Source organism: Erythrolamprus reginae, chromosome 2 (genome assembly GCF_031021105.1).
Source record: "Erythrolamprus reginae isolate rEryReg1 chromosome 2, rEryReg1.hap1, whole genome shotgun sequence".
Lineage (NCBI taxonomy): Eukaryota > Metazoa > Chordata > Lepidosauria > Squamata > Dipsadidae > Erythrolamprus > Erythrolamprus reginae.
In genome coordinates, this window is record NC_091951.1 from 142266088 (window position 1) to 142293985 (window position 27898).

Here is a 27898-nt window from a genome sequence, read left to right on the forward strand (position 1 = left end):
CTTTGTCATCTTTCAATATGAATGAGGTGGCACTACTCTAATTCACAACTTGGGGGGTTCTCCTGGACTCACAACTCCTGCCCAAAGAGTAGATGGCAATTGTGGCTAGGAGAGCCTTTGCACAACTTTGGGTTATGCACCAATTATGGTCTTTCCTGTATCAGAAATGCCTGTGTTCTATTGTTCAGGACTAGATATTTTACAATTAGACTATTGTAATGTGCTCTAAATGAGGCTACCTTTGAAGAGCATTTGGAAGTTACAGCTGGTGAAGAGTGTGGTGGCTCAGGCAGTTCTTGGGGCCCAAAGAATAGTCCATATAATATCACTACCCTGTGAGCTGCATTGATTGCCAGTCTGCTTCCAGGTGCAATTCAAGGTGTTACTAATCACCTTTAAAGCAGTTCATGGCTGCTCATAAATCCAGATTACTTGACGGACTGTCTCATCATACTGAACTGGCCCATTGCACCTGTGCTGACATGTTGCAGGCCCAATTATTTTGGATGGCAGTGTTCCTAAGGGCTTCCTCTGCCATTGCACCTGTGCCACTGCAACCTTCCTGACTTTTCATACGGTTCTTCTGTCCGTGTTTCCAACCCAATATATCAAATGTACAACAAATGTACAAAAACAAGAATACTTTGACTGTAGAGTCCAAGGGTAGAGAGGTTAGTAAATAATTACCCAGCACTAGTGGCAGTAAATAACATATTGATTTAAAAAACAAGGATTAGAGAAAATACGTTATTTAAATGCGATTGGGGCATCAATTAGCCTTCTTTCAATCTTGTCTCAGTTAAACAGTATCTGGAAGATTTGAAAAGGAAAATAGCTCATAAGAGGATGGAGCTGACATGGACAGGAGTTCTGCTTCTTCTGTGTATACTCCTCATTCTTTTCTCATCTTTCCAAATGTACAAGCAAAAAGGGCAGCTGCCCCGCGGACCTACTCCATGGCCTATTGTGGGGAATCTCTTTCAGCGAGATGTACTACCTTTGTTTATACATTATCAAAAGGTAAGGGTGGTTAACTATTGTACTTCTTCAAAGTTTCTGATGATTACTTTGAAAGATACCTACACCTTATTTAACTGTATTAGTTTGATGTACTCTATAAACAACCAATTTTATTTGGGGCTCATGTATATCTTCAATGGGAATTATAGTATAAAGTCACCTTGTAACAATCTGATAAACCCGCAACGGAGGGTTCAAAGCTCATTACAATATATAGTAACAAAAAAAACTTTTGGAAAATAAATCTATGAGCCTCAAATTTATATAATTTGAATTATCATCATATTCTATGAAACCTCTTCTTCCTCTGGCTTCCCTGCTTGATTCCAGGCTGTTGAAATGCAGATACAGTGGAACCCCGACATACGAAATTAATTGGTTCCGGAAGGAACCTCGTATGTCGAAGAGCTCGTAGGTCGAAGCATTGTTTCCCATAGGAAACAATGGAAAAGTGATTAATGCGTGCAAGCCCGAGGGCTGAGGGGAAAAGACGTCGGCTGAGGGGTGCCCGGTGCTTTGGAGCCGGCATGGGGGGGCTTTCCATGCTGGCTCTGATCTTTTCAGATAGGCGCGCCGATTCTCCGCTCACTCCGGGTGAGCGGCAAATCGGCGCATCTGTTTAAAAAGATCGTAGCCGGCATGGAACATCCCCCCATGCCAGCTACGAGCTTTTCAGACAGGCGTGCCGATTCTCCGCTTTTAGCAGTGAGCGGAGAATCAGCGCGCCTGCCTGAAAAGCTCGTAGCTGGCATGGGGGGATGTTCCATGCCGGCTACGAGCTTTTTAAACAGATGTGCCGATTCGCCGCTCACCCGGAGTGAGTGGAGAATCGGCGCGCCTGCCTGAAAAGCTCGTAGCTGGCATGGGGGGATGTTCCATGCCGGCTACGAGCTTTTTAAACAGATGCGCCGATTCGCCGCTCACCCGGAGTGAGCGGAGAATCGGCGCGCCTGCCTGAAAAGCTCGTAGCTGGCATGGGGGGATGTTCCATGCCGGCTACGATCTTTTTAAACAGATGCGCCGATTCGCCGCTCAACCGGAGTGAGCAGAGAATCGGCGCGCCTGCCTGAAAAGCTCGTAGCTGGCATGGGGGGATGTTCCATGCCAGCTACGAGCTTTTCAGACAGGCGCGCCGATTCTCCGCTCACTGCTAAAAGCGGAGAATCGGCACGCCTGTCTGAAAAGATCGCCGCCAGTCCGGTGGGGTTTTGCAGCAACCTCCGAGCTCAGGTTGCTCGGAGGTTGCTGCAAAATCCCACCAGACCGGCGGCGATCTTTTCAGACAGGCGCGCTTTCTCGAAAGGGCGGAGAAAGCCCTCTCTCGCAGCCTCCTGGCTGGGAGCACTTTCGCTGCAAGAGAGGGCTTTCTCCGTCCCTTTCGGGAAAGCCCTCTCTCGCAGCAAAAGTGCTCCCAGCCAGGGAGAGCGTTCAGATCCCCCCACCCCCAGCAGAAAGCGTTCAGATCCCCCCACCCCCAGCAGAAGCCAAGGACTCACCAAGCGCTGGATACGAACGGAGAAGAGCCAGGCTGGTTTGCTTTGCAGAGCCGAATAAAGCGTCACGCCCCCCTGACGCTTTTGGCGGCAAAAGAGCCCAGCATCGCTTCGGAAGCCGCCGAAAGCGTCAGAGGGGCGTGACGCTTTATTCGGCTCTGCATCAGCTCGGAAGCAAAGCAAGCCAGGCCGGCTCTTCTCGGCTCGTATCCCGAATGGAAGCTCGTGAGTCGAGCAAAAATTTCTCTACTCTCCCAGCTCGTATCTCGAGTAGCTCGTAAGTAGAGCTGCTCGTATGTCGGGGTTCCACTGTACAACCTCTGTCCTAATAAACTTCATCTGGGCTGCAAAAATCCAGCTCTGAAGAATGATATTTTATATTTTGGGAAAATCAGGTCCTTTAACTATCTTGATGATTCCCACACATTTTATTTATTTATTTATTTATTTGTCAAAATAATGTGGCTAGTGTAATCATTCTAACTCTACAGCTTAGAGACTGGGTCACCATGACCACAGTCTGACTAAACAAATGCATAGCTGGCACAAGATAAGGGAAGGGAGTATTGTGGTGTCAGCAGCAAAGTTATATATGTATTCTAAATTTACTTAAGCAAGAGGATTGCGACAAACAGGATGTTTGGCCTGTCTAGCTCATGATGTATACCGATATTTGCTAATTTCCCGCAATTGTATAACCATATATGGGTGAACATGTTATGCTTAGATATGTATAATTAAGAGGTATAAAAGGAAGTGTCTGTTATTTGTTTGGGTTTCAGGCCGTATATTTCTTAGTCTTGTGCTTTGAACCTCGGGATTCCTTAGTCTTGTGCTTTGAACCTCGGGATTCCGCTGGCAAGTATATCAAACATGGTCATTTGATTCAGAGGTTGATCGAGGCAGTGCAGAAACCTAAGAAGGTTGCTGTAATGCATTGCAAGGGACATCAGCGTGGGGATGATAGAGTTGTATTGGGAAATAGGGCAGCGGATGCCGAAGCTCGCTCCGCTGCCTTGCGAGATGGCCCGACACCGGATCTCTCTATTCACGTGGCCATGGATTTGGGGGTAATACCGCCGGCTCTTACTCCATCATATACAGTATTGGAATGTGTAAAGGCAATGAATGATCTTGCAGCAGTAATGGAGGAAGGATGGTATGTTTTGCCTGATAAACGAATATATGTGCCTGCTTCCGTGGCGTGACAGTTGGTTCAATTGTCTCATAATACTACTCATATGGGAAAAACTGCTCTTGAAATGGCATTGAGTAGGGATTATTACATATACAGGCTAGCTGGGATAACTAGTAAGGTAGTGAGTCAATGTGAAACATGTGCAAAGGTAAACCCTAGGCAAGGACCCGTCTTGCCACCTGCGACTATACCTATAGCTTATTTTCCCATGGATGTGGTAATGATTGATTTTACCGACATGCCTCGCTGTGGCTTATATAAGGCAATGTTAGTAATCGTGGATATGTATACTGGCTGACCTGAGGCATTTCCTACGAAAACCAAGAAAGCTCGGGAGGTGGCTAGATTGTTGCTTAAGGAAATAATACCACGGTTTGGAAGTCCTTCATTGATTTCGAGTGATAATGGACCTGAATTTGTACATCAAGTTAATCAATTATTGGCAAAAGCGGTGGGCACAGACTGGAGATTTCATTGTGCTTTCCACCCTCAATCAGGGGCTCCTGTTGAGAGAATGAATCACACTTTGAAAGAAAAATTGACTAAAGTTTGTACTGAGACACGTCTGAAGTGGCCAGACGCTTTACCTCAAGCTCTATATGCAGTTAGGTGTGCTCCGCGTCGAAAGTATCAACTCTCACCATATGAGCTAATGTTTGGATGCCCTCCCACACTTCTCAGAAGGAACCTGGCAGGATGGCCAGAGTTGGGACATAAGGGGGGCGAATGGGTTATGGACATGGTACAAGAACTAAACAAGCAAGTTGAGAAACTTAGGAATTATGTGTTGGAACAATCTCCCCCGAGACTTGTAACAAATTGTCATAGCTTCCAGCCGGGAGATAGGGTTTGGGTGAAACACTGGAAGAAGGAACAATTAGAAGGGAGATGGAAGGGGCCTTATGTTGTAATAATGTCATCTCCACTTGCCATTAAAATAGCAGAGTCTAAATCCTGGATCCACTGGACTCGAGTAAAGAAAGCTGCGGATGAGAAATGGACTGCTCAACCAACAACTCATCCTATGAAATTGAGGCTGCGGCGACAGTGACTTCGGACTATATCCTTTTTTGCCTTGCTTCCAGTATATTATTAGTTACCAGTATAGTGTGTATTATCTACATTTGGAGAAAGTGTATCCCGAAGTCGCCAGAGGTTCGTGGTGAAACTACAAGGCCACTCTGCAGAGACCTTACCGGTAATAGGTTTTCCACGCACAGTGGTGAAAAAGAAACCCCTTGCTAAACCACACCGGAAGCTGGTTTTCTACGCACGGGAGAAGATAGGATGAAGGGGTTGGGTGGTTTAATAGTGTTTATAGTTATTTTAGTGATAGGTTTTTCATATGCTAATCATGTTTGTATTCAAAGTTTGGGGCAATGGAGCCTTCCGGGTGAAAGACCCCAGATTATACAGTCATATGATATTGGATCAGGTGAATGTGCTGGCCATCCTCCGATCACCCTGACTCCCGAATGTTGGATTGGTGTTCTGCCTCATCCGTGCCAGCTTCCCCTTGCTTTTGATAAAATATTGAAAGAGGTTTGCCGGGTTAGGAGGCATACCAATCCAGAGGCATGCCAATATGTGGGATATATATTTAGAAAAGGTATGTGTTTGACTGTACGGCAGGGGAGTCAAGGTTTAGGTGACCTCTTGACTTTGGATTGTGGTTCACCAGTGTTTTGGGGATGGGAACGAATTACAGTTGTGAGGCAGTTGAAGCTAGGATGGAAGGGTACCTGTATTGTACGTCTTCCCCCAGTGGCATCCAATGCAGGAAAAATACCCAAGAAGAATAATAGAAGAAGAATTACCCGTGATTTAGGGAAGCAGAAGTGCATACAGTGCCTCAATAGTGAAGGAGTCATGTTATCAACTATTGGGATACCTTCATCATGTAGTCAATTTGATTTATCCCCTTGCATGCATGGTACAATAGGACCAAAAATGTATAGTAGATGTAATGGCACTGAAGGTATTCTATGTTACAGAATGAAGTCTCCTATAGTTCGTGTGCCAAATGCACCTAAGGCATCGTCAACCCCCTTATCAGTTGTTAAGCCTCCCTCAAAGGATGAGTGTACTTCTTGTATCACACAAGCCAAGGTAGGAATGCGAACCATCAATACCCTAGTTTACCATACTCACATGCCCAAGGATTGTAGGTCATTAAAGCTTAGTTGTATCCATGATAGGACAATGTATAGCTTATGTAACCTGCAGGGTAAACGAATATGTTATGATCCTAGCACACCCATACGTTTCAATGTTACATTGTGGACAGGGTTGCCTGTCATGGGGTGGCGGAAGGATCCACAGGGAGATGGTAAATTATATTTTGCAAATTACACCCTCCACTTGCAACGAAGTATGTCACCTATTATTTTAACTTTTGATGCCTGTAAGGCTGTAAGTAAAGGATGGTCCACTACCTGTGGGAGTAGTGCATGGATTAATCAATACAAATCAGATCATAAGTATTTGTGTGAAGTTGATCCTACCTGGAAGACTGGAAATCCTAATGCTTGGTTGCCATGTGCAGGATCCACAGAGTGTAGTGGATGGGAATGTGTATGTGACCATACAGGTGGAGGATACAAGGGGTGTACATATGTAAAGTCTTTTCAAAGAGGCCAGGGGAATATCATTGTGATGGAAGTCGATAGATCCATCCCATCCCTGATAACGTATGCCTTTGGAATTGATGGACAAGGGAAAGACCCCAAGACATATCTTACTATCAAAGTAGAGAGAGTGGTTGAGGGGGAAATTAAATCTTTGGGTTGGTCTGTGTATGACTCTCTAAGAAAGCTTGAAAAACCCCTACCAATTAGCAACAAAGCAAATAACCTGTTTATTGAAATGGCAGAGGAAGTAGCCAAAGCTCTCACGGTAAAGAATTGTTTTGTATGTGGCGGGACTAATATGGGTGAACAGTGGCCATGGGAAGCCATGGAGGTGGAGCCTTCTGTGTTTAATAATCTCTCTCATGCTGGTAATATAACTGCAAGGAAAAGGCTTTCTGGAATGATATGGACTCTGTCTACCAATCTAGTAGGCAGAAATTGTTTTCTGAGGACAGGTAGTGTAAATGTGGGGGATTTGATATGTTTGGGGTTTTGGGATATTACGTACCAAAAATGGAGCTCGCCGGGAAATGCAACAGAACCCCTGAAATTTGACACTACATCTCTGGTTATTTGCTCTCCACGGCATCTGATACCGAGTGGATTGCTCCCAATGATATGTATTGGATATGTGGAAAGTTAGCCTATGAAGCCCTGCCAAGGAATTGGTCAGGGTCATGTGTATTGGGATGGATAAAACCGTCCTTTTTCTTGTTGCCCCTCCAAGCCCGTCAAGTGTTAGGAGTTCCATTACACGAACCCATAGGACAACAGTACGACAGGAGAAGGCGTGATGTGGATGCCTTATTCTCCAACTTCCCGTGTAAGGAGCTTGTTGAATATGAGGGGAGTAATGTTTGGAGCTCTGAAAGGATTGTATGTACATATGGCAAAGCTACTTGGGCAGAGGATGGGTCATGGGGATATCGAACACCCATCTATATGTTAAATAGGATTATTAGATTACAAGCGGTTCTTGATCTGGCTGGGAAACGAATAGATGGTGCACTTAATTTTCTTTCAGAAACAACTGATAAGATTCGTACGGCTGTGTATCAAAATAGATTGGCCCTGGACTATTTATTAGCCCGAGAAGGAGGAGTTTGTGGTAAATTTAATCTCTCGAACTGTTGCCTACAAATAGATGAGACTGGGAAGGTAATTAAGCAGTTAACGACGGAACTGCGACAACTTACCCACAGTCCTGACCAAGTGTGGAATGGGTTTAATATGAAAGAGATGTTTGGAACCTGGTTTCCCAAACTACCGGGTTACAGGCAATAGTGGCGTTTATTGGGCTGATTGCTGCTGGATGTGTACTCATTCCATGTATTTTACCTATCTTTATTAAAACTATCTCAAATAGCTTATCATTGCTCGCTGATCGAAAGGCTACTGCACAAGTATTGGCTATGTGGGAATACGCTGCAACTCAGGAAGCGTAGTATGCCACTTTACAAGCTGACCCTAATTATGTGACTCTCCTTGCTGATGAAGAAGAGTCACAAAGGGGGGAATAATGTGGTTAGTGTAATCAGTCTAACTCTACAGCTTAGAGACTGGGTCACCATGACCTCAGTCTGACTAAACAAATGCATAGCTGGCACAAGATAAGGGAAGGGAGTATTGTGGTGTCAGCAGCAAAGTTATATATGTATTCTAAATTTACTTAAGCAAGAGGATTGCGACAAACAGGATGTCTGGCCTGTCTAGCTCATGATGTATACCGATATTTGCTAATTTCCCGCAATTGTATAACCATATATGGGTGAACATGTTATGCTTAGATATGTATAATTAAGAGGTATAAAAGGAAGTGTCTGTTATTTGTTTGGGGTTCAGGCCGTATATTTCTTAGTCTTGTGCTTTGAACCTGCGCAATAAACCTTTCCTTTGTTGAAAGAGCTGGCTTATGTCTCGTCAATTCTACAACAAAAACATGTAGAAGATAGCAGGTATTGATATAAATATGAACATAAGTAAAGTAGTTACAAGTAAATAGAACAATAGGACAGTAAGACAGGGATTGTGGGCACAATCGTGCTTTTATGCATTTACCGACCTCATAGGAATTAGGTGAGGTTGATTGTAGACAGTCTAAGATTAAAGTTTTGGGGGTTTGGAGAAAAACCCACTGGGTCAGGTAGTGCATTCTAGGCATTGATCACTTTGTTGCTGAAGTCTTATTTTATGAGGTTAAGTTTGGAACAGTTTATGTTAAGTTTGAATCTATTGTGTGGTTTTCCAGGTTCACTCTGAACCTGTTGAAGTCCGCTTTTCTGAAGTCTGGGACCATAGTGATATTGGGTACAGCAGTTAGTGATTGCATTATGTTGAATTTTAGGATGACATGGTCACTCTCACCCAACATCCCTTCTACTTTAATTCCCTCTATTGTTTCTTCCCTGTTTGTTAGTATTAGGTCTAATGTAGCAGTCCCTCTGGTTCCAGTTTCCACTTTTTGGGTTAGAAAGTTATCAGCGAGGCTGGTGAGAAATCTGTCAGATTTTCCACTTGGTGCTGAGTTTGTTTTCCAGTTAATGTTGGGGTAGTTAAAGTCCCCCATTATTGTTGTGCCATGCTTATTGCATATTTCTGTTAGTTGGCTTGTAAAGAGGTTGTCCATTGTATCAGTTTGGTTTGGTGGCCTGTAGTATACTCCAATTGTGGTGTTGCACTTTTTTTCTTTTATGTTTACCCATATGATTTCTAGGGGGTTATCATCTTTAGTTGGATATAGTTCTGTGGCAGTGAAGTGGTCTTTTATATTTAGTGCAACTCCACCTCCTTTTTCCTTTGACCTGTTTTTCTTGAAGAAATTGTAGCCCTTTTTTCTGAGTATTCCAGTCATGTGTTTCATCCCACCAGGTTTCTGTTATTCCAATTAGATCGTATTCACCCTCATGCATTAGTAATTCTAGTTTGTCCCGCATATTCCGCAGGCTTTGTGCATTTGTGTACAGTCTTGTAGGCAGTGGGGTTGGGAGGAGGTGGGTTGGAGTTGGTAGAGGTTTTGTGTTTGTTTTGTTTTTTCTTCTTTGGGTGACATGTGTCCAGCCATTTACAACCTCGGGGGGGGGGGGGTATTCTGGTTTGCTCCTCTGACCTGTTGGTTCTGTTGGGGGTATGTTGGTCTTTCTCATTTGGATGTTGGTGTTTCAGGGTTTTTAGGTTTTTCTCTAAGTTTTCTATTTTTTCCTCAAGTAGTTGGATTAGTTTGCATTTGTTGCAAGTAAAGTTTAGGTGATTTGAAGGTAGGGGTGTGTACATTGAGCACAGTCTTCAGCTAACCATGCAGTCAGGTCCTTCCTCGTCTTTATAAGTGGTGCGTTTGTCTTCCATGTCTACTCTCTCTGTGCATGGTTCGTTCTTCGTGTGTAAGGTAGGTGCAGGGTGGGTGTGGGAGAGTAGAGTGTTGGAGGTTTTGCCTATTGTTAAGCTTTGTTGCTGATAGTGTGGGTATTTTGTGAGAGCATGGGAGAGTGTTGGGGAGTTATATCTTGGTTGGGAGGGATTGAGTGTCCAGTTGAGTCCAGTGGTGTTCAGATGAGTGCTCTTTATGTGTTGTTGTTGTTATGATGAGTTATGTTCTTATTTTTGTTGATTTGTTTGTTGCTTGTTTTTTTTAAAAAACCAATTGTTAGTTGTTATTTTTTTGTATTATTTCTTACTCTTTTTTGCTAATTGTCTTCTGCCTGTATAGAATAATTGTTTAATGGCATTTGAGAACCTAAGGATTGCCATCAATTTTTTTTAAAAAAGACACTCCTCATTTCTTTATTTAAGCTTGCCTTTAATATCTTTCTTCCTTGCTTTTAACAATACCCCCTACCCCCAAATGGCAGATCTTTAAAACAGCTGTTGCTAAAGAAAGTCTCTTCTTGGTTAATGAAGAGTAATAGTCCTTAAAAGTAATTAAGAAGTGAAAGTCACAACTCGATGTCCATTTGAAAAATAAATTCAAAAACTGCTGCTTTTCAAACAAAAACTGATTGCAGCCATCTTCCCCCACCCCCAGTCACCGGTTCACCAGTGCTCTGGAAGCATAGTTTTGACTTTAGTAACCAAGTAGTTGATGTATGGAACTCACTACCCGACTCTGTAGCATTGTCACCTGTCCCTAAAAACTTGTTACTGCCTGGACACTGTGGTTTCTTTTCCAAGCCTTCAAAATTTTAACCTTAGACAGTCTACTGTTGACCTCAACCCATTCCTAAGAGGTCTTTAAGCTCACCATCATGCCTACCATCTCTGTCCTAATATTCCCTTTTATTTGTATCCATTTCATGTATTCATAATCATGTTTATACTTGTATCTATTATCTAATACATGCTTGATGAATCAGTAAATAATTAAGTAAGTAAATAAGTAAATAAATAAATAACCATATAAACTGAAGGAATGCTGATTCCTTCTGTTCGTAAGTTGAAAAAAATGACAGTCTGGAGAAAACTCCTTCTCAGAGAGCTTCAATGATCTCTCCCTGGGTGTGTTGTCAGTTGGTTATCTACACCAGAGTCTGTCCTGGACACAAATAAACACTTGACCAACTTTAAGGAGCTCTCATCACAATAATTTTCAGGCATCAACTAGGAGATATATGCCATGTATTGGATCATAATCATATTGATGTATTTTGTAGGTATTAAAAGTTATTTAAGCTCTGGCAAATTTAAGAAGTATTTGAAATATACTTTATAATAATTTAACAAAAATGCTTTGTCACCTAATTAACTGAATTTTCATCTATTTCTACTCTTAGCTTGTTGACAAATATGGACCTGTATTTACTGTCTGGAATGGATCAAAACCAATGGTTGCTCTTTGTGGGTATGAGGTGGTCAAAGATGCTTTGGTAGATCATTCAGAAGAATTTGGTGGACGAGCTGAAATACCTTGTCAAAAGCGAATGTTTCAGAATAGAGGTTGATTCTTTCATTTCCTTATTAGTTATTATTTTTCTTTTATTTTCCGTACAAATTATCGAAATGCTATTCAGAATATTGATTGCACTGAAAGATTCATTTGAAATGTCTTATAAAGATGTAGATGTGATCATGCTTCTTGAAAAAAAAAGAAAATGTTTTTTCACCATTTCCTTTTTACTAGTCATTTCTCAGGTTTTCTCTGATTGTCACTTATATGCAAAATAATATAAACAGCAACAAACAATAACAATAATTTGATCTCTAAATCTGTCCTTTGGGAAGGCATACAAAATGGTTTACCAATGAAGATGCTTTTTGGCTTATGTTATATGAATTAATGTTGAACATCAATTTGGATTTTTAAGAAAGAGGATAGAGAAAATATTGAAGCCTTTAAGCTTTAATGTTGGAGAAGATTTTCCAGAGAAAACTCTTGAGAATATCATGGATATCCAATAAAACAAACCATTAAACAAATTAGTCCACAATTTTCATTCAAAGTATTATACAACTCTCTAGAGAGCTAGGCCTTTGCACAATCTTTCTGAAATATGATCATTTGAGTCATATCATATTTCAGAAAGATTGTGGAAAGGCCTAGCTCTCTAGAGAGAGTTGTACTTGTGAGAAATGTGGTAGGAAGGAGTGATGATGGAATTAGTTATAATGATGACAAGTATATCAAAGTCCTCAAGAACTAGGTTGGAGAGAGGTTGTAATGGACAAAATCTATTTGTTGCTTATAATTGTCAGGGACTTGAAGGTACATAATAAAGCAACCAAGTTAGTGAGCAATTGGAAGTGGCTTATTTTTGTGAACAAAACATCTACTATACAAAAATACCTGAACTGAAGCAACTCCCATTTTTCTCTGCTTACTGAAAATTGCATCTTAGTATAGAATTATTATTATTATTATTATTATTATTATTATTATTATTATTATTATTATTATTATTACTATTATTACTATTTATTTATAATTAATATTTTTCTGTGCTTACTGAAAATTGCATCTTAGTGTAGAATTATTATTATTATTATTATTATTACTATTATTACTATTTATTTATAATTAATATTTTTCTCTGCTTACTGAAAATTGCATCTTAGTGTAGAATTATTATTATTATTATTATTATTATTATTATTATTATTATTATTATTATTATTATTATTATTATTACTATTACTATTACTATTACTATTACTATTATTTATTTATTAGATTTGTATGCCGCCCCTCTCCGAAACTCGGGGCGGCTCACAACAATAATAAAAACAATATTCTAGCGAAAACAAATCTAATATTTAAAAAGCACATAAAAACCCTATCATATTTAAAAAGCAAACAACACATACATACCCAAACATAAATATAAAAAAAGTCTGGGGGAAAGGTGTCTCAGCTCCCCCATGCCTGGCGGTATAGATGGGTCTTGAGTAATTTACGAAAGACAAGGAGGGTGGGGGCAGTTCTAATCTCCAGGGGGGAGTTGATTCCATAGGGCCGGGGCCACCACAGAGAAGGCTCTTCCCCTGGGGCCCACCAAACGACATTGTTTAGTCGACGGGACCCAGAGAAGGCCAACTCTGCGGGACCTTATCGGTCGCTAGGATTCGTGCAGTAGCAGGCGGTTCCAGAGGTACTCTGGTCCAATGCCATGTAGGGCTAGTCAATGGATCTGTCCCTATCCATATAACACTACCTCATGGCATGATTTCCACAACCGCATTCATTTTTCTCTTAATATGAGAGCACCCAAGAATGAATAGATGAAAACTGTGCAGTTGACCTAATTATTCAAGCATGAAAGCTTGTTTACTTTAAAAATGGGGTAGGGGAAATGGTAATGTATAATTTTTTCCTCTTCTATAAAATGTAAGAATTGCTGTCACATTGTAATCTGTTTCTTGTGTCTTTGGTTTCAGGTCTGACCGCTACTGATGAGAATAAATGGAAGGAGTTGCGACGGTTCACACTTACCACTTTGCGAGATTTTGGCATGGGCAAGAAAAGGATGTCTGAGAGGGTACAGGAAGAAGCCCTTTGTCTGGTGGAAGAAATTGCTACCACAAAAGGTTATAAACAGCTAATTTACAAGATAACTGAGTCCATTAATGACCACAAAATAAAGAAAAAATTAGATAGGCAGTGAATGTCCCCTCCTTTTACTTTCACGGTATTGTTCAGAAGCAAATGGAAACGTACTAGATCTGTTTCTCCCTCGTTTTTATACTGTGTCAGCTTTTGGCTTAATAAAATTACAGCCTAGCACAGCAATCTTATTGGGGTGCTGCTTCAAGAGATCAGAAATAATAGGAAGTTGTTTAAGGGGGCAATTATGCCTTTATAAAATTACAACTTTGCCCCAAACTAGTGAAATATTAGGCTGGATGCAGTAGCACACATCAAGCAAATTCAGAAACCAGCAAAAAAAGTAAGGGAGGCTAGGAACACCTGCATAAGAATAGGCTCCATGGAGGAGAGAGATCTGAAAGGCAACATGGATTTGAACTAAAAGAGCCAGAAACAGAATTTATTCAGGAAGTAGAAGCAGCTTTGAAAGCCATCCTTATGGCCACCTGGAAAGAGATAAAAAAAGAGACAGGGAAAAAAAGTACAGGAGCCCCCGCAACGAGCGGGTTTTCGCGAAGTAGCGATGCGGAAGTAAAAACACCGTCTGCGCATGTGCAGAAGGTGTTTTTACTCCCACAGCGCTAGCGAGGAGCCGAAGATTGGGGGCGGTGCGGCTGTTTGCCGCCGGCATGGAGGGCTTCCTAGCAGCCCCCCAAACCCGGGTTGGGGGTCCGGGGGGCGCTGTCTCTCGGCGCTTTCGAGCCGAGTCCGGGAGCGAACTCGCTCACGGACTCGGCTCGAAAGCGCCGAGAGAGAGCGTGGACAGGCCCGTTCCTTGGCGCTGTCTCTCGCCGCCTTCGAGCCGAGTCCGTGAGCGAACTCGCTCACGGACTCGGCTCGAAAGCGCCGAGAGAGAGCGTGGACAGGCCCGTTCCTTGGCGCTGTCTCTCGCCGCCTTCGAGCCGAGTCCGTGAGCGAACTCGCTCACGGACTCGGCTCGAAAGCGCCGAGAGAGAGCGTGGACAGGCCCGTTCCTTGCCGCTGTCTCTCGCCGCCTTCGAGCCGAGTCCGTGAGCGAACTCGCTCACGGACTCGGCTCGAAAGCGCCGAGAGAGAGCGTGGACAGGCCCGTTCCTTGCCGCTGTCTCTCGCCGCCTTCGAGCCGAGTCCGTGAGCGAACTCGCTCACGGACTCGGCTCGAAAGCGCCGAGAGAGAGCGTGGACAGGCCCGTTCCTTGCCGCTGTCTCTCGCCGCCTTCGAGCCGAGTCCGTGAGCGAACTCGCTCACGGACTCGGCTCGAAAGCGCCGAGAGAGAGCGTGGACAGGCCCGTTCCTTGCCGCTGTCTCTCGCCGCCTTCGAGCCGAGTCCGCGAGCGAACTCGCTCACGGACTCGGCTCGAAAGCGCCGAGAGAGAGCGTGGACAGGCCCGTTCCTTGCCGCTGTCTCTCGCCGCCTTCGAGCCGAGTCCGCGAGCGAACTCGCTCACGGACTCGGCTCGAAAGCGCCGAGAGAGAGCGTGGACAGGCCCGTTCCTTGCCGCTGTCTCTCGCCGCCTTCGAGCCGAGTCCGCGAGCGAACTCGCTCACGGACTCGGCTCGAAAGCGCCGAGAGAGAGCGTGGACAGGCCCGTTCCTTGCCGCTGTCTCTCGCCGCCTTCGAGCCGAGTCCGCGAGCGAACTCGCTCACGGACTCGGCTCGAAAGCGCCGAGAGAGAGCGTGGACAGGCCCGTTCCTTGCCGCTGTCTCTCGCCGCCTTCGAGCCGAGTCCGCGAGCGAACTCGCTCACGGACTCGGCTCGAAAGCGCCGAGAGAGAGCGTGGACAGGCCCGTTCCTTGCCGCTGTCTCTCGCCGCCTTCGAGCCGAGTCCGGGAGCGAACTCGCTCACGGACTCGGCTCGAAAGCGCCGAGAGAGAGCGTGGACATCGCCCGTATCTAGAAGAAGTTGCCACCCGAGCGCTCTTGCCCGGCGGGAGGCGAAGCATATGGGTGGGGGGGCTGTCAGGACACCCTCCCACCCCAGCACTTTGCATCCCACCGGCAAAGAGCAATAAGGCAGCAGCTTCTGCCGGACACGGGCAATGGGCGGGACAGAGAAGCGGGAAGAATCAGGAGGTTCCTTTGGCGGCTGGAGGCTGCCTGGCACCCGCTGCAGCCAAAACAACAAAGCCAGGCAGCCCCCAGCTGCCAAAGGAGCCTCCTGATTCTCCCCGCTTCTCTGTCCCGCCCATTGCCCATGTCCGGCAGAAGCTGCCTCCCGTGCCGATGTTCCCCGCCAAGCCCAGTTCGGCTTCCCTGGCTGCTTGGCCGGAGGGGGGGGCTCGGCCAAAAGTGGCTGGAGACGCAGCGATTTGCCTCCCGCCCCTCGCCCCTGTGCCACCGGCACGTCATCTTCCCTCCCAGACAAAAAGGCCGGCCTTTGGGGATAAAGGGGTGTGTTCAGCTCTGCGTCTCCAGCTCCTTTCGGCCGAGCCCCCCCCCCCGGCCAAGCAGCCAGGGAATCCGAGCCGCGTATGGCGGTGACAGCGGCCGTCTCCTGCCTCCCGCGCCGATGTTCCCCGCCACGCCCGGCTCGGCTTTCCTGGCTGCTTGGCCGGGAGCTGGATGCTGGTGGTGGCGGAGGAAGGCGAATGCGGCTTGGAAGCTGGGAGGGGGGCAGAATATGGGAGGAGAGAGGCTTGCAATAGAGGGTGGAGGAAGCGGCCATGGGAGGGCGAGCTGCCTCAGGGAGTAGGATCGGGCGGGACCAGGTGGGGGCTGGAATTTCTCCACCAGGGCGAAGGGCGGGCGAGCGGGTGCTGGGGAGGGCTTCTCGCCCTCCCGACAGCAAGAGGGGGGAGCGAACGGCGTGGGCAGGCGAAGGGCGGGCGAGCGGCAGCGAGGAGTTTGCGTGGGCGGTGGGGAAACTCCTCGCTGACGCCAGCAAGAGGGGGAAGACCCAGGGAAGCCGCTGCCATCTACGCATGCGTGCCCGGCACGCATGCGTAGATGGTATTTTTGACTTCCGGGTTGAAAAATAGCGAAGTACCCTGTTCGCAATGGTTGGGGACGCAATAAACGGGGGATCACTGTATATTGGTTTTAAAAATAAAAATAAAATTGGAGGGTATATTAGAAGGCCAGAAGGATGGGAGTAAGGGGGTACTTGGTTAAAATTTGAAAAAGAATCAAAAACTTTCTTTAAAAAAAATCACTTAAAACATAATCCTATATTAAAGACCATACCAAATCAACAACCTGCAAAGATAGATAGGTAATTATTTTTATCCACACTGAGAGTATATGTACCTAGAGAAATTCCTTGTGTGCCTGATCACACTTGGCCAATAAGAATGCTATTCTATTCTAATTTAAAGGCAGAAATGAAACCAGGAATAATGATTTGTTTTTATTGCATGAGGGTGAAGAACTGTGTATGTGAAAGGGGTCATAAATACTATTCCTTTAGTGCAGTGGTGTCAAACTTGATTTCATTGAAGCCACATCAGGGTTGTGTTTGACCTCGGGAGTGCTCTGTCAGTGAAAACAGGGTCCTAAGCTCCTGTTTTTCAGCTTGGACCAGTGATGGGCTCCTACAGATACAATCAGGTATGCAGAACCAGTAGAAAAATTTTGATTTTTTTTTCTTTTTTCCTCCTTGTGGGTTCTGGGTATGTTTTTCCTATCACAGTAAATGAGGCTGAATGTGTATAATTTTAGCAGAGTTTATATAGTAGATAATGTATATTTTTTTTGTGTCTGTGTGTAATATGCATGTACACATATAGCATATATACACAGAATTAAATAGTATATTTTGCATGTTCAGTAATAGTAAACAGATAAGAAAATTGTATCTCTTTGAGGTGAGGAGAGGCCATACATCCTAACCCTAACCCAAACCCTTGACTTTAGTGACGTCAAGTTGGCTACCTTTAAGCAAGTCACATGACCTTTAAGCCCATGGTCACATGGTCAGCAAGCCACACCCACAAAATAAGCCACACCCACAGTGTGCAATTAAAATGTCCGCAGCCCTTCACTGGCTGAGATGGTCTCCTGCAACCCTCTGCCAATGAAAGTGGAGCTCATATGGGCCACTCATGACTCTCATGAGCTCCATTTTTTATGGCAGAGGCACAACACTCTGTTTCCAGAGTGGCTCCATGAGTCAGATCTCAGAACCCCACAGGCTAGATCCAGCCCCTGGGTCTTGAATTTGACAACCCTGCTTTAGTGAATTTTGGCATTTTTGAATATAATCTTTAATGGAAAAATCTCTGGAGTGAAAAGGGAGAAAAGAGAGAGTACCAAATGATATTATTTAAAGAAATATAGAAAGAAAACAGAAAAAGAGGGTTTAGAAAGAAAGAAAGAAAGAAAGAAAGAAAGAAAGAAAGAAAGAAAGAAAGAAAGAAAGAAAGAAGGGAGGGAGGGTGAGGCAGGAGAGCTTAGTTAAAACAGAAGGCAGAACCTTTGAACAGATGAAGATGGGAAGTGACAAAATGGCAAAACCCGCCATTGGCTGAAAAGGCAAAGGAAAAAGTGAGAAAACAATTGTTGACTAAAGTAGTTTGTTTGTAAATAAACAGTAACAGGTTCAAAATGGTTGCAAAATTTTAATATTATGTTTACCATATTTTTCGGAGTATAAAATGCACCGGATTATGAGAAGCACCTTAGTTTGGGCGGAGGAAAATAGAGAAAAGAATATGCTTACCAGATATATATCTGGCTAGCATCCTTAGTCTGGTCAGTTTCAGCACATTATTTTATCCCCTAGTTAGGGCTTTAAAAAAAAACCTTATTTGGAGAGAGTAACAAAGAAAGAGTTTGCAAGCCAGAAAGAGCTGGGAATATTGTTAGAACCTGATTAGGGCTGGAAAGAAAAATTCTGAGCAAATAGAGCAATGAAAAAAAACTGAAAAGACTTAGGACTTGGAAAACATTCTTCGCAGAGAGTAACAATGAAAGATCTTGCAAGCTGGTAAGAGCTGGGAATATTGTTAGCACCTGGTTAGGGCTGGACAAAAACATCTGGAGCAAGTAGAACAAGTAAAAATGTACAAATACAGGATTTGGAAAACAGTAAGTAACAGTAAAAGAGCTTGCAAGCGAATAAGAGCTGAGAAAATCTTTAGCAGCTGGTTAGGGTTGGAAAGAAACATTTGGAGCAAGTTAGAGCAATAAAAAAAACTGCGAAGAGAGGACTTGGAAAACTTTCTTTGCAGACAGTAACAATGAAAGAACCTGCAAGATAAGACATGGGAAGATCATTAGCACCTAGTTAGGGCTGGGAAAAAAAGTTTTTAAAAAGCTGCATTCAGAGTGTAAGATGCACCTGAATTTCCAGCTTCTTTTAGGAGGAAAATGATCTGTCTTATATTCCAAAAATACAGTATATTCCATTCTTAGGAAAGAATAATAATAATTCAAATTTCTCTGACCTGAATAACATTTTACAGCAGTTTTGAAGTGACATTTGAATCAGGAAAGATCCACATTTACTCATCCCAGTCATACATGTCTCTGGACTTTCCTTTCCTTCTTCTTCTTCTTCTTCTTCTTCTTCTTCTTCTTCTTCTTCTTCTTCTTCTTCTTCTTCTTCTTCTTCTTCTTCTTCTTCTTCTTCTTCTTTTTTGCAGGGCAGCCTTTTGACCCAAGAAGAATTTTTACAAGTGCTGTTGCTGATGTGATCTGTGCAGTTGTCTTTGGCAATCGATTTGATTATAAAGATAAAACCTTCATAGAGCATCAGAGGATTATAGAGTTTCAGATAAAACACTCTATTAGTTATTTAGGAGTGGTATGTATCTTGCCTGGTATCTTCTTGTCATGAACCTCCATTTTTAACTGTCAGGTATACTTTTGTTTGCAAATGTACAAGTCAAAAATGTAAAGATTAGATTGGATGAACTACTAAGCAGGAGAAGTCAAATCTAGACATCCAAGCATAAATGGGTTCTTAGCAAAATCTCTCCTGGTTGGGCTTATTTCCTAGGGAACCATTTCCTTCTCTCTTAACTCCTTTGGGCCACATCAGATTCTGGGCAGATGTCTCTTTTCCTATCATGGAATTGTTAGACAGTTCTCCTATTTTATGCACAGAGCCAGTTTCTATCTTCATAACTTGGAGGACTTTTGTTGTGGCCTGCCCGTGAACTTCACGCCTGGTCTTGGATCCCAAGGATCGAGAGACAGGTGTGGGCTGGTACCCTAGGCCAGTATACAAGACACCCAAGTCTGATTGCGAGAACCTCAGAGAGGATGTGGTGTCACAGGCTGAAAGCCAATCAGGGCCTTCTGCATCTCCCGAGGTGCACATGAGTGACTCAGGAGAAGAGTTGGAGCCTCTTCTTGATGCTAGGGTATGCAGAATTGCCAGAAGGCAAGAGGAGGTCTCTGCATGAATAAATCTCTAGAATAATTGGCTATGCCCTTAGGCTATTTAAGGTTGAGCCACATGATGTTTCAGTGTGGAAGTCAACTTTCATTATGTTCCAGATGTCTGTTCAGATTTCTCTCATTGGATATTATTATTTCAACAATGAATTATGAACTGGGGAGTTAGGCTCATTATGTCTGAGCTTCCTGCCAACGCAGAGTGAGTCAGTTAATGAGAGCTGTGTGATCAAAGAAAATATCTGTGAGTTTTGGTTTCTGTTTTGGACACTAATTAGCAGCTGGCACCAAACTGACATTTCTTGCTTTGTTGCTGGATTTCTAGATCCAAACATCCCTTCTCCTGAAATATTAGAATTACATGCTTAAATCTTGTAAAATAAGTGTGTGGGAGCTATTTCTTGGAGGGCTCATCACTGGGACAGAACAAATTTGGCCATTTTCACCAGTATTATTATTATTATTATTATTTATTAGATTTGTATGCCGCCCCTCTCCGCAGACTCGGGGGGGCTCACAACACAATAAAAACAGTTTATAACAAATATAATAATGTACAGTTTAAAATATTTAAAAACCCCATTATTAAACAGACATACACACAAGCATACCATACATAAATTGTATAGGCCCGGGGGAGATATCTCAGTTCCCCCATGCCTGACGACAAAGGTGGGTTTTAAGGAAGGCGAGGAGGGTAGGGGCAGTTCTAATCTCTGGGGGGAGCTGGTTCTAGAGAGTCGGGGCCGCCACAGAGAAGGCTCTTCCCCTGGGGTCCACCAGTATCCCTTTGTGCAAAGACAATGGAGGCTAGGAAAGCAGTGGAGAATCCCTTGACACAGTATTAGAGTAACAATATCAGAGTAAAAGCTATTCTCTGAATATTTGGGGCATTAATCATCCAACATTATGGTCTAATAAGCTATTGTATTGAATGTGAACTCTATAACAGGTATACAATACATTTCCAAAAATAGTGGAATTCTTTCCTGGGCCACACCAAAGCATTTTTGCTGAAGTGGACAATGTCCTTGATTATATCCGTGAGAATGTGGATTTGCACAAAAAGACATTGGATCCCCAGAACCTGCGTGACTATATCGATTGCTTCCTTCTTAAATTGGAAAAGGTAGGTATAGACACCATATCTGCATAATAGTTTTAATATCTCTATTATGCATCTACGATGGAACTGGTTCATCCTATATGAAGAAATATAGAAATATTTATTTTCTCCCCTTTTTTGTTTACTTTTGGACAACCCATTCATTGCCATTTGTTAGCACATATTACTATTCCAGGCATAACTGTTGCTTAAGTTATCCATTCAATTCTGATAATTAAGTCAAACAATAGAAATGAACTCTGTTAAGACAGCAAAATTCTCCTTCAAAAAATGAGTCTGTATAAGCATTTTCTTCCCATGCTGATTTAAATTTTAGAAGGTATTTCTTTAAAGATCTACAATCACAATAGATAATATAAAGATGATTAAGTAGCATTTCCTAGAATCATCTTGTAGCAGGAATTTCTTCTAGGATCAGCCTGTCAAATTTAACAGGTAAACTTCTATGGAACAGATTTAATTCTCTTTTCCAAACAATCAACCTTAGAATTGATTAGGCCAGTGATGGTGAACCTGTGGCACGGGTGCCACAGGTGGCATGTGGAGCTACACCTGTTGGCACGTGAGGTGTTGCCCTAGCTCAGTTCCAACCTGCATTTGTGTGCCAGCCACTGATTTTTGGCTCACACAGAGGCTCTGGGAGGGTGTTTTGGGATTCCTGAGACCCTCCGGGGGATGGGGGTAGTGAGGGTGTTTTTACCCTCCCCTGGCTCCAGGGAAGCCTTTGGAGCCTTGAGAGGGTGAAACACGAGCTTACTGGGCCTACCAGAACTTGGGAAACAGGCCGTTTCCAGCCTCCAAAGGGACTCCGGGGGCTGGGGGAAGCTGTTTTTGCCCTTCCCATGCATTGGATTATGGGTGTGGGCCCTTGCCAATATTCCCACATTCTTTTGACACCTGAGAAAAAATGGTTTGCCATCGCTGGACTAGGCCAACTCCAACAGTGTTAGTCTAACCTGGAGTATCAATTCTTATGGTAAATATTTGAAGGGAAGCACGTTGTTTCTTCCTGTGCATGAAAAACTGATTCCAGAAATAACTTAGAATTGAAGAACTTTTCTATATATTCTAAAGTGACTCTGAATTACATTTCTTTTAACTGAAAGAAACTCTCTGAAGAGTTGCATGAATTTATTTCAATTCCAAATATAATTTTTTGTTCTTCTTTTTCTCTTTGCATTTTCTTTTTAGGGCCACAACCCATCTGAGGATATCTACACTCTTGAAGATCTTGTGATTATGGTTTTGGGCCTCTTTATTGCTGGGACAATATCCTCAAGCCAAGCTTCGCTTTACAGCCTTCTAGCAATGTCTAAATTGCCACACATTCAAGGTATAGAAATACTCACAAATAAGTTTGTTTGTTTGCCTGCCTGCCTGCCTGCCTTCCTGCATAATATACAATTCAAAAAAAAATACAAACAATAAAAGAAGTTGAATATAATCTTTAAAAACTAACCCATATAAAACCTATTTATATAAAAACCAGTCAAATCGTATGCATTCACACTATTCATAAAATAAAATTTGGCCATGAAAGATGGACAATTCATGGCCCCCAGGCCTGCCAGCAAAGCCAGGTTTTGTGGCCTTGCAGAAGGCCAGTAGGGTGGGAGCAGTGTGGATATCAGTAGGTAGTTGGTTCCATAGAGCCTGGGCAGCCATAGAGAAGAGCCTCCCCTGCGGTCCCACCAACCTGCATTGTTTAGTCGACAGGACCTGGAGGAGGCCAACTCTGTGTGCTCTTATTGGTCTCTGGGAGGTATGTGGCAGGAGGCAGTCCCATAAATTGTCTGGTTCTGTTGTTACAGAGTTGCCACTATTAATGCTAATAATAATAATACATTTTAAAGTAAACATATTTTTTAAAGAAAAAAGAAAGTAATGATGGAGTTGGGTAAAGGCAACTCATTGCAGCTGAATTTTTCCATTTTCCTAGGAAGATTTGGGAAATATTTTCCCACTGTCTTCTTTGGAACAACTAGCTATCCCATCAAATTTTTAGATTTTATGAAGACAATTCTATTGAATTGGTAGTGATTACATCATATTGATGCAGAAGTCATTGAATGTCTATCGAGAGTCTCAGTCATCCAGGTCATGGTTGTCCTAAAGGTGCTTTTTCAGGGAACAACTGGACTTCCTTGTTTTTTTCTTTGAAGACGTTTCACTTCTCATCCAATAAGCTTCTTCAGCTCTGACTGGATTGTGAGGAAGGGAAGCATTTATATTCTCTGCAGACAGCTGGTCATTTTCATCCTTTTAGAGAGTCATTGAGACACTTGGATATTTATCTGTCTTCAGGGTAACCTGAATAGTGCAAATGGTTACTGTAGTCTGCAATTTTTTCTGGAATCTGGATGAATGGATTTCCAGAGAAATTGCAGACTACAGGGAGCCATTTTCACTACTCAGGTAAACCTGAGGATACAGATAAACCTCCAAGTGCCTCAATGACACTCTAAAGGATGCAAATGATCAGTTGTCTGCATGGAATATAAATCTTTACATTGCTCACCGATAGTGGTGGTTTGCTCCCAGTTTGTCCCAGTTCTATGAACTAGTAGTACTAGAAGCGGGCAGGATGCTTCTGTGTATGTGCGAGCATGCGTCCAATATTAAAGGTTTTTAGAAACCACTATTGCCCACTATCCAGTCAGAGCTGAAGAAGCTTCTTGGAGGAAAGATGAAATATCTTCAAACAAAAAACAAGAAAGTCCAGTTGTCTCTTGAAAAAAAACATCTTTGGGACAAGTGATTGAATGCTGTAACAACAATCCCCCCGCATACAGCCACAGACCAATCAACCAATCACATTACAATATTTGCTTTATGGGATCGTAGTATGAATAACTGAAATTAGTATAGTATAGCTTTTCTTGAGGATCATTTTTGCAATAATATAAATGAAAGATATGAATATATCTTTCAACTCAAGGTATCATCGCCAATATTTTGAACCGCACTGCTTCAGACAATGGTGAAATGGTTTTCCATAGGAATGTATAATTATGGCAGATGAGTGCTTGGAGAGGGGCAGAATACAAATCTAATAAATTATTATTATTATTATTATTATTATTATTATTATTATTATTATTATTATTATGTCAATACAACACAGCAAACAAGATCACTATGCTGGATTTCGTATTTCATCACCAGTTGGGTGCTTCCCAAGCACATAGGACTGTGTGATATAGTGGCGAATTATGTTTGCCGATCCCAGTAAAGCGGCCTTTTGCAATTGACAGATGGAGATTTTGTCAATTCCGATGGTTTTCAAATGTCCACTGAGATCCTTTGGCACTGCACACAGCGTGCCAAGTACCACTGGAACCACTTTCACTGGCTTATGCCAGAGTCGTTACAGCTTGATTTTTAGATCTTTGTGCTTCACTAATTTCTCTAGCTGCTTCTCCTCAATTCTGCTGTCTCCTGGGATTGCGATGTCGATGATCCATGCTTTCTTTTTCTCCAAAATCAGGATGTCTGGTGTGTTATGCTTCAGAATTCGGCCAGTCTAAAGTTGGAAGTCCCACAGTAGCTTTGCTTACTCATTTTTGACCACTTTTTCAGGCTTATGATCCCACCAGTTCTTTGCCACTGGTAGATGGTAGCTCTGGCACAGGTTCCAGTGGATCATCTGTGCCACAGCATCGTGTCTATGCTTGTAGTCAGTCTGTGCAATCTTTTTGCAGCAGCTGAGTATGTGATCAATTGTTTCATCTGTTTCTTTACAGAGTCTGCACTTTGGATCGTCTGTTGATTTTTCAATTCTGGCTTTGACAGTCCTTGTGTCTCCTTTTTGAATATTCCACTTTTAAGCCATGACCAGGCCTTTTCTTTATCAACTTTGCCTTCAATCTCCTCTAAGAACTGGCCATGCAATGCTTTGTTCTGCCAATTGTCCATAAGACATTGAGTTACAGTTTTTCTGTACTGGTCCTTAGTTTGCTTCACCTTGAGAAGCTTCCTATTGTTGACCTCCATCAATGCTGACTCTATGCTCTCCTTCACATAGTCAGCTAATGCATGCTTCTCTTCTTCCACTGTCTGCTTCACTTGCAAAAGTCCTCTGCTGCCTATTTTCCTTGGTAAATACATCCTGTCAACGTCACTGCGAGGGTGTAATGCATGATGGATCGTCATTACCTCTGGTTTTCCTGTCCAAGTTGTCCAGCTCTGCTTGAGTCCAGTTCACTATGCCAGCTGTGCATCTAATGACAGGTATGGCCAAGTATTTATAGCCTTGATAGTGTTGCCAGCATTCAGTTTGCTCTTCAAAATGTTTCTCGTCCTCTGGATGTACTCTTTGCTGATCACAGTTTTCACATGACCATGCTTGATATTATCCAGTTGCAAGATGCCCAAGTCTCTGTAGGCTTCTGGCTGGTGGCATTTCAATGTCCTCACTTTAAGTGATTTCCCCCTTTTTCAGTGCCACTGTGGCACATTTATCTAGGCCAAACTCCATGCTGATGTCATTGCTAAAGATTCGCACAGCGTTGGTTAGTGATTGTATCTCAGTTTCTGATTTTCCGTACAACTTCAGGTCATCCATATACAGCAGGTGTGACATTTTTGGTGAATTCTTAGCAGTTTGGTAGCCTAGGTTTGTTTTCTGTAGGATGAGTGACAGTGGGATTATAGCAATGATGAATAGCAATGGGGACAAAGAGTCTCCCTGGAAGATGCTCCTTCTGATGTTGATCAGCCCATAGCTTTAATTCCCAACAAAAAGCTCAGTCTTCCAATATTTCATCGCCTTTTCTATGAATTTCCTGATGTTTTCATTGACTCCAATGACTTCCAGGCATTTTATGATCCAGCTGTGTGGGAATGAGTCAAAGGCTTTCTTGTAGTCAATCCAGGTCATGTATAGGTTTGTTTTCCTGTTCTTACAGTTCTCCAAAATCATTTTATCAATTAGGAGCTGGTCTTTCATACCTCTGCTTTGTCATTTATTGCCTTTTTGCTCCACTGGCATGATGTCATTTTCTTCTAAGTAGTCCTGAATTCTGTCAGTTTGATACTTGTCAGCAGTTTGAGTATGGTCGGCAAACATGTTGTTGGCCTGTAGTTTCCTGGTATGGCTCCTTTCGCTGCATCTTTCTGTATTAAATATGTTCTGCTAGTTGTAAGCCATTCACTGATATTTCCTGTCTGCAGCATTTTGTTGAACAATTAAGCTATTTTTGCATGCAGGCTAGTCAGGTATTTCAGCCAAAAACCATGCACCTGATCAGTGCCAGGGGATGTCCAGTTCTTTACTTTTTTCACTCTTTTTGCAATCATTTCAGATGTTACTTCTAGCTCCTGCATATTGCTCTTTGAGAATTTTTTCTCAAACTCCTTTATCCACCCAGCAGATTTGTTATAGCCCTCTTTGACCTCCCAGAGATCTTTCCAGAACTTTGTTGTTATTTTCGCCTCTGGCTTTTCAATTTTCTTATCTGTTTGCTGATGAAGGTTCTGGTAGAACCGCCTCTGGTTGGATTGAAATGTTTGATTCTGTCTGTAATGGGTGATCCTAGCTTCATATCACTCAATTTTCCTGGCTGTCGCTATTATCTGCTGCTTTACAATTTCCAGAGCTTCCTCGATTTTTCTTGTACTAAGCCAGTACATTTTTGTAAAATAGTCTTTGACTTTCATCTTCAGAAAGCCTACACAGAAATGCTTTATGCTTACTGCCTCTCAAGATATCTAGTAAAGAACAGATACAAATAATATTTATCTTATGTTGCATTAGAAAAGTTGAAATGGTCTCTACTGAGAAATGACTTTGAGGAGGAGCCATTGTCCTGACTAGAACTGTCTTCTCTGAATGTTCTTTGGAACACATATCTCTATTCAAATGACTGCAGATGCTCAGATGACAAAGTCTGTCAATCTCCATCTCAATCTGTCCTTCTCACAGCTAAGGTGCAACAGGAAATTGATGAGGTGGTGGGAAGAAATCGCACTCCAACCATGGAAGACCGGTTGAAGATGCCTTTCACAAATGCCGTTATTCATGAGGCTCAGAGATATCAGCCAACGACCCTTGAGACCTTTCCACGGGCAACCACTTGTGACACAAAGTTCCGTGGTTACACCATTCCCAAGGTATGGGGATACATGTATTTATGAAGGTTCTCTAGGAAAGAAAGGAAAGAACGACTTAGATCCTGATATGTGAGGCAGTTGGAATAAAAGAGCAATTTGGAGAAAAATGTATTGAAAGAAATATCAACTCTTTCCCACCTCATTCTTCAGCAGATGGCTAGTTTCTGCATATTTTTATTTTAGACAAATGGAAAGCAAAGGACCTTTCTTCTTATGAAATAGTATCCTCTAATAACAGTTTTTTCATCTCCTTCTAGAATATGGCTATTGTACCACTCTTCTCCTCTGTGCATTTTGACCCTCTTCATTGGCAGACTCCAGAGAAGTTCAATCCCAATCATTTTTTGGATGAAAATGGCCAGTTCAAGAAAAAGGATGCTTTCATGCCATTCTCAGCAGGTACAAGACTCTGGAACAGACTGTGTTACAAATTCATATGCTCACTTGATCCATATTAGTCTTTTATGAGAGACAATTCCAGTAAGTATTTCCTAAATAACCTCTATTTTCTTCATTGCTTTGTAGGGAAGAGGGCCTGTCCAGGGGAGGCCCTGGCTAGAATGGAGCTCTTCCTTTTCTTCAGTACTGTGCTCCAGAATTTCACCTTCTCTCTGGTTGGGGACACCAAAGATTCGGATGTAATGTCTTTGTATACAGATTTCAGAAACAATCAATACCCCCTTATACGGGCTGTTAAACGTTCAGAGGACAGTTGCGGTCAGTAATTGGGAGAAAGCAGCTATGATAATAGATACTCGAATAAAGCATGCAGGATGGCTATTACATTTATATTATATTATACTAATCAAATTTTCAATATGTAATATGTACTGGAGATTTAAGCATACAAGGGTCTCAAATAGAAGTATTACTGCAAATTGATGTTGTGGACTAATCTGTATTTGAAGGTAACAAGGAAGATCTTTGGCT

The 27898-nt window shown here is 42.7% G+C and overlaps 1 protein-coding gene across 1 annotated transcript; it reads left to right on the forward strand.

The window, feature by feature from the left end:
* The first annotated feature begins 735 nt into the window (after positions 1 to 735).
* LOC139161071 (cytochrome P450 2C20-like) lies at positions 736 to 27846 on the forward strand. The gene is made up of 9 exons (XM_070739732.1): positions 736 to 1020; positions 11105 to 11267; positions 13203 to 13352; positions 18975 to 19135; positions 20684 to 20860; positions 22049 to 22190; positions 26781 to 26968; positions 27226 to 27367; positions 27494 to 27846. The coding sequence occupies exons 1-9, from the start codon at positions 847 to 849 to the stop codon at positions 27691 to 27693; spliced, it is 1497 nt and encodes a 498-aa protein (XP_070595833.1). The 5' UTR covers positions 736 to 846; the 3' UTR covers positions 27694 to 27846.
* Positions 27847 to 27898: the final 52 nt, after the last annotated feature.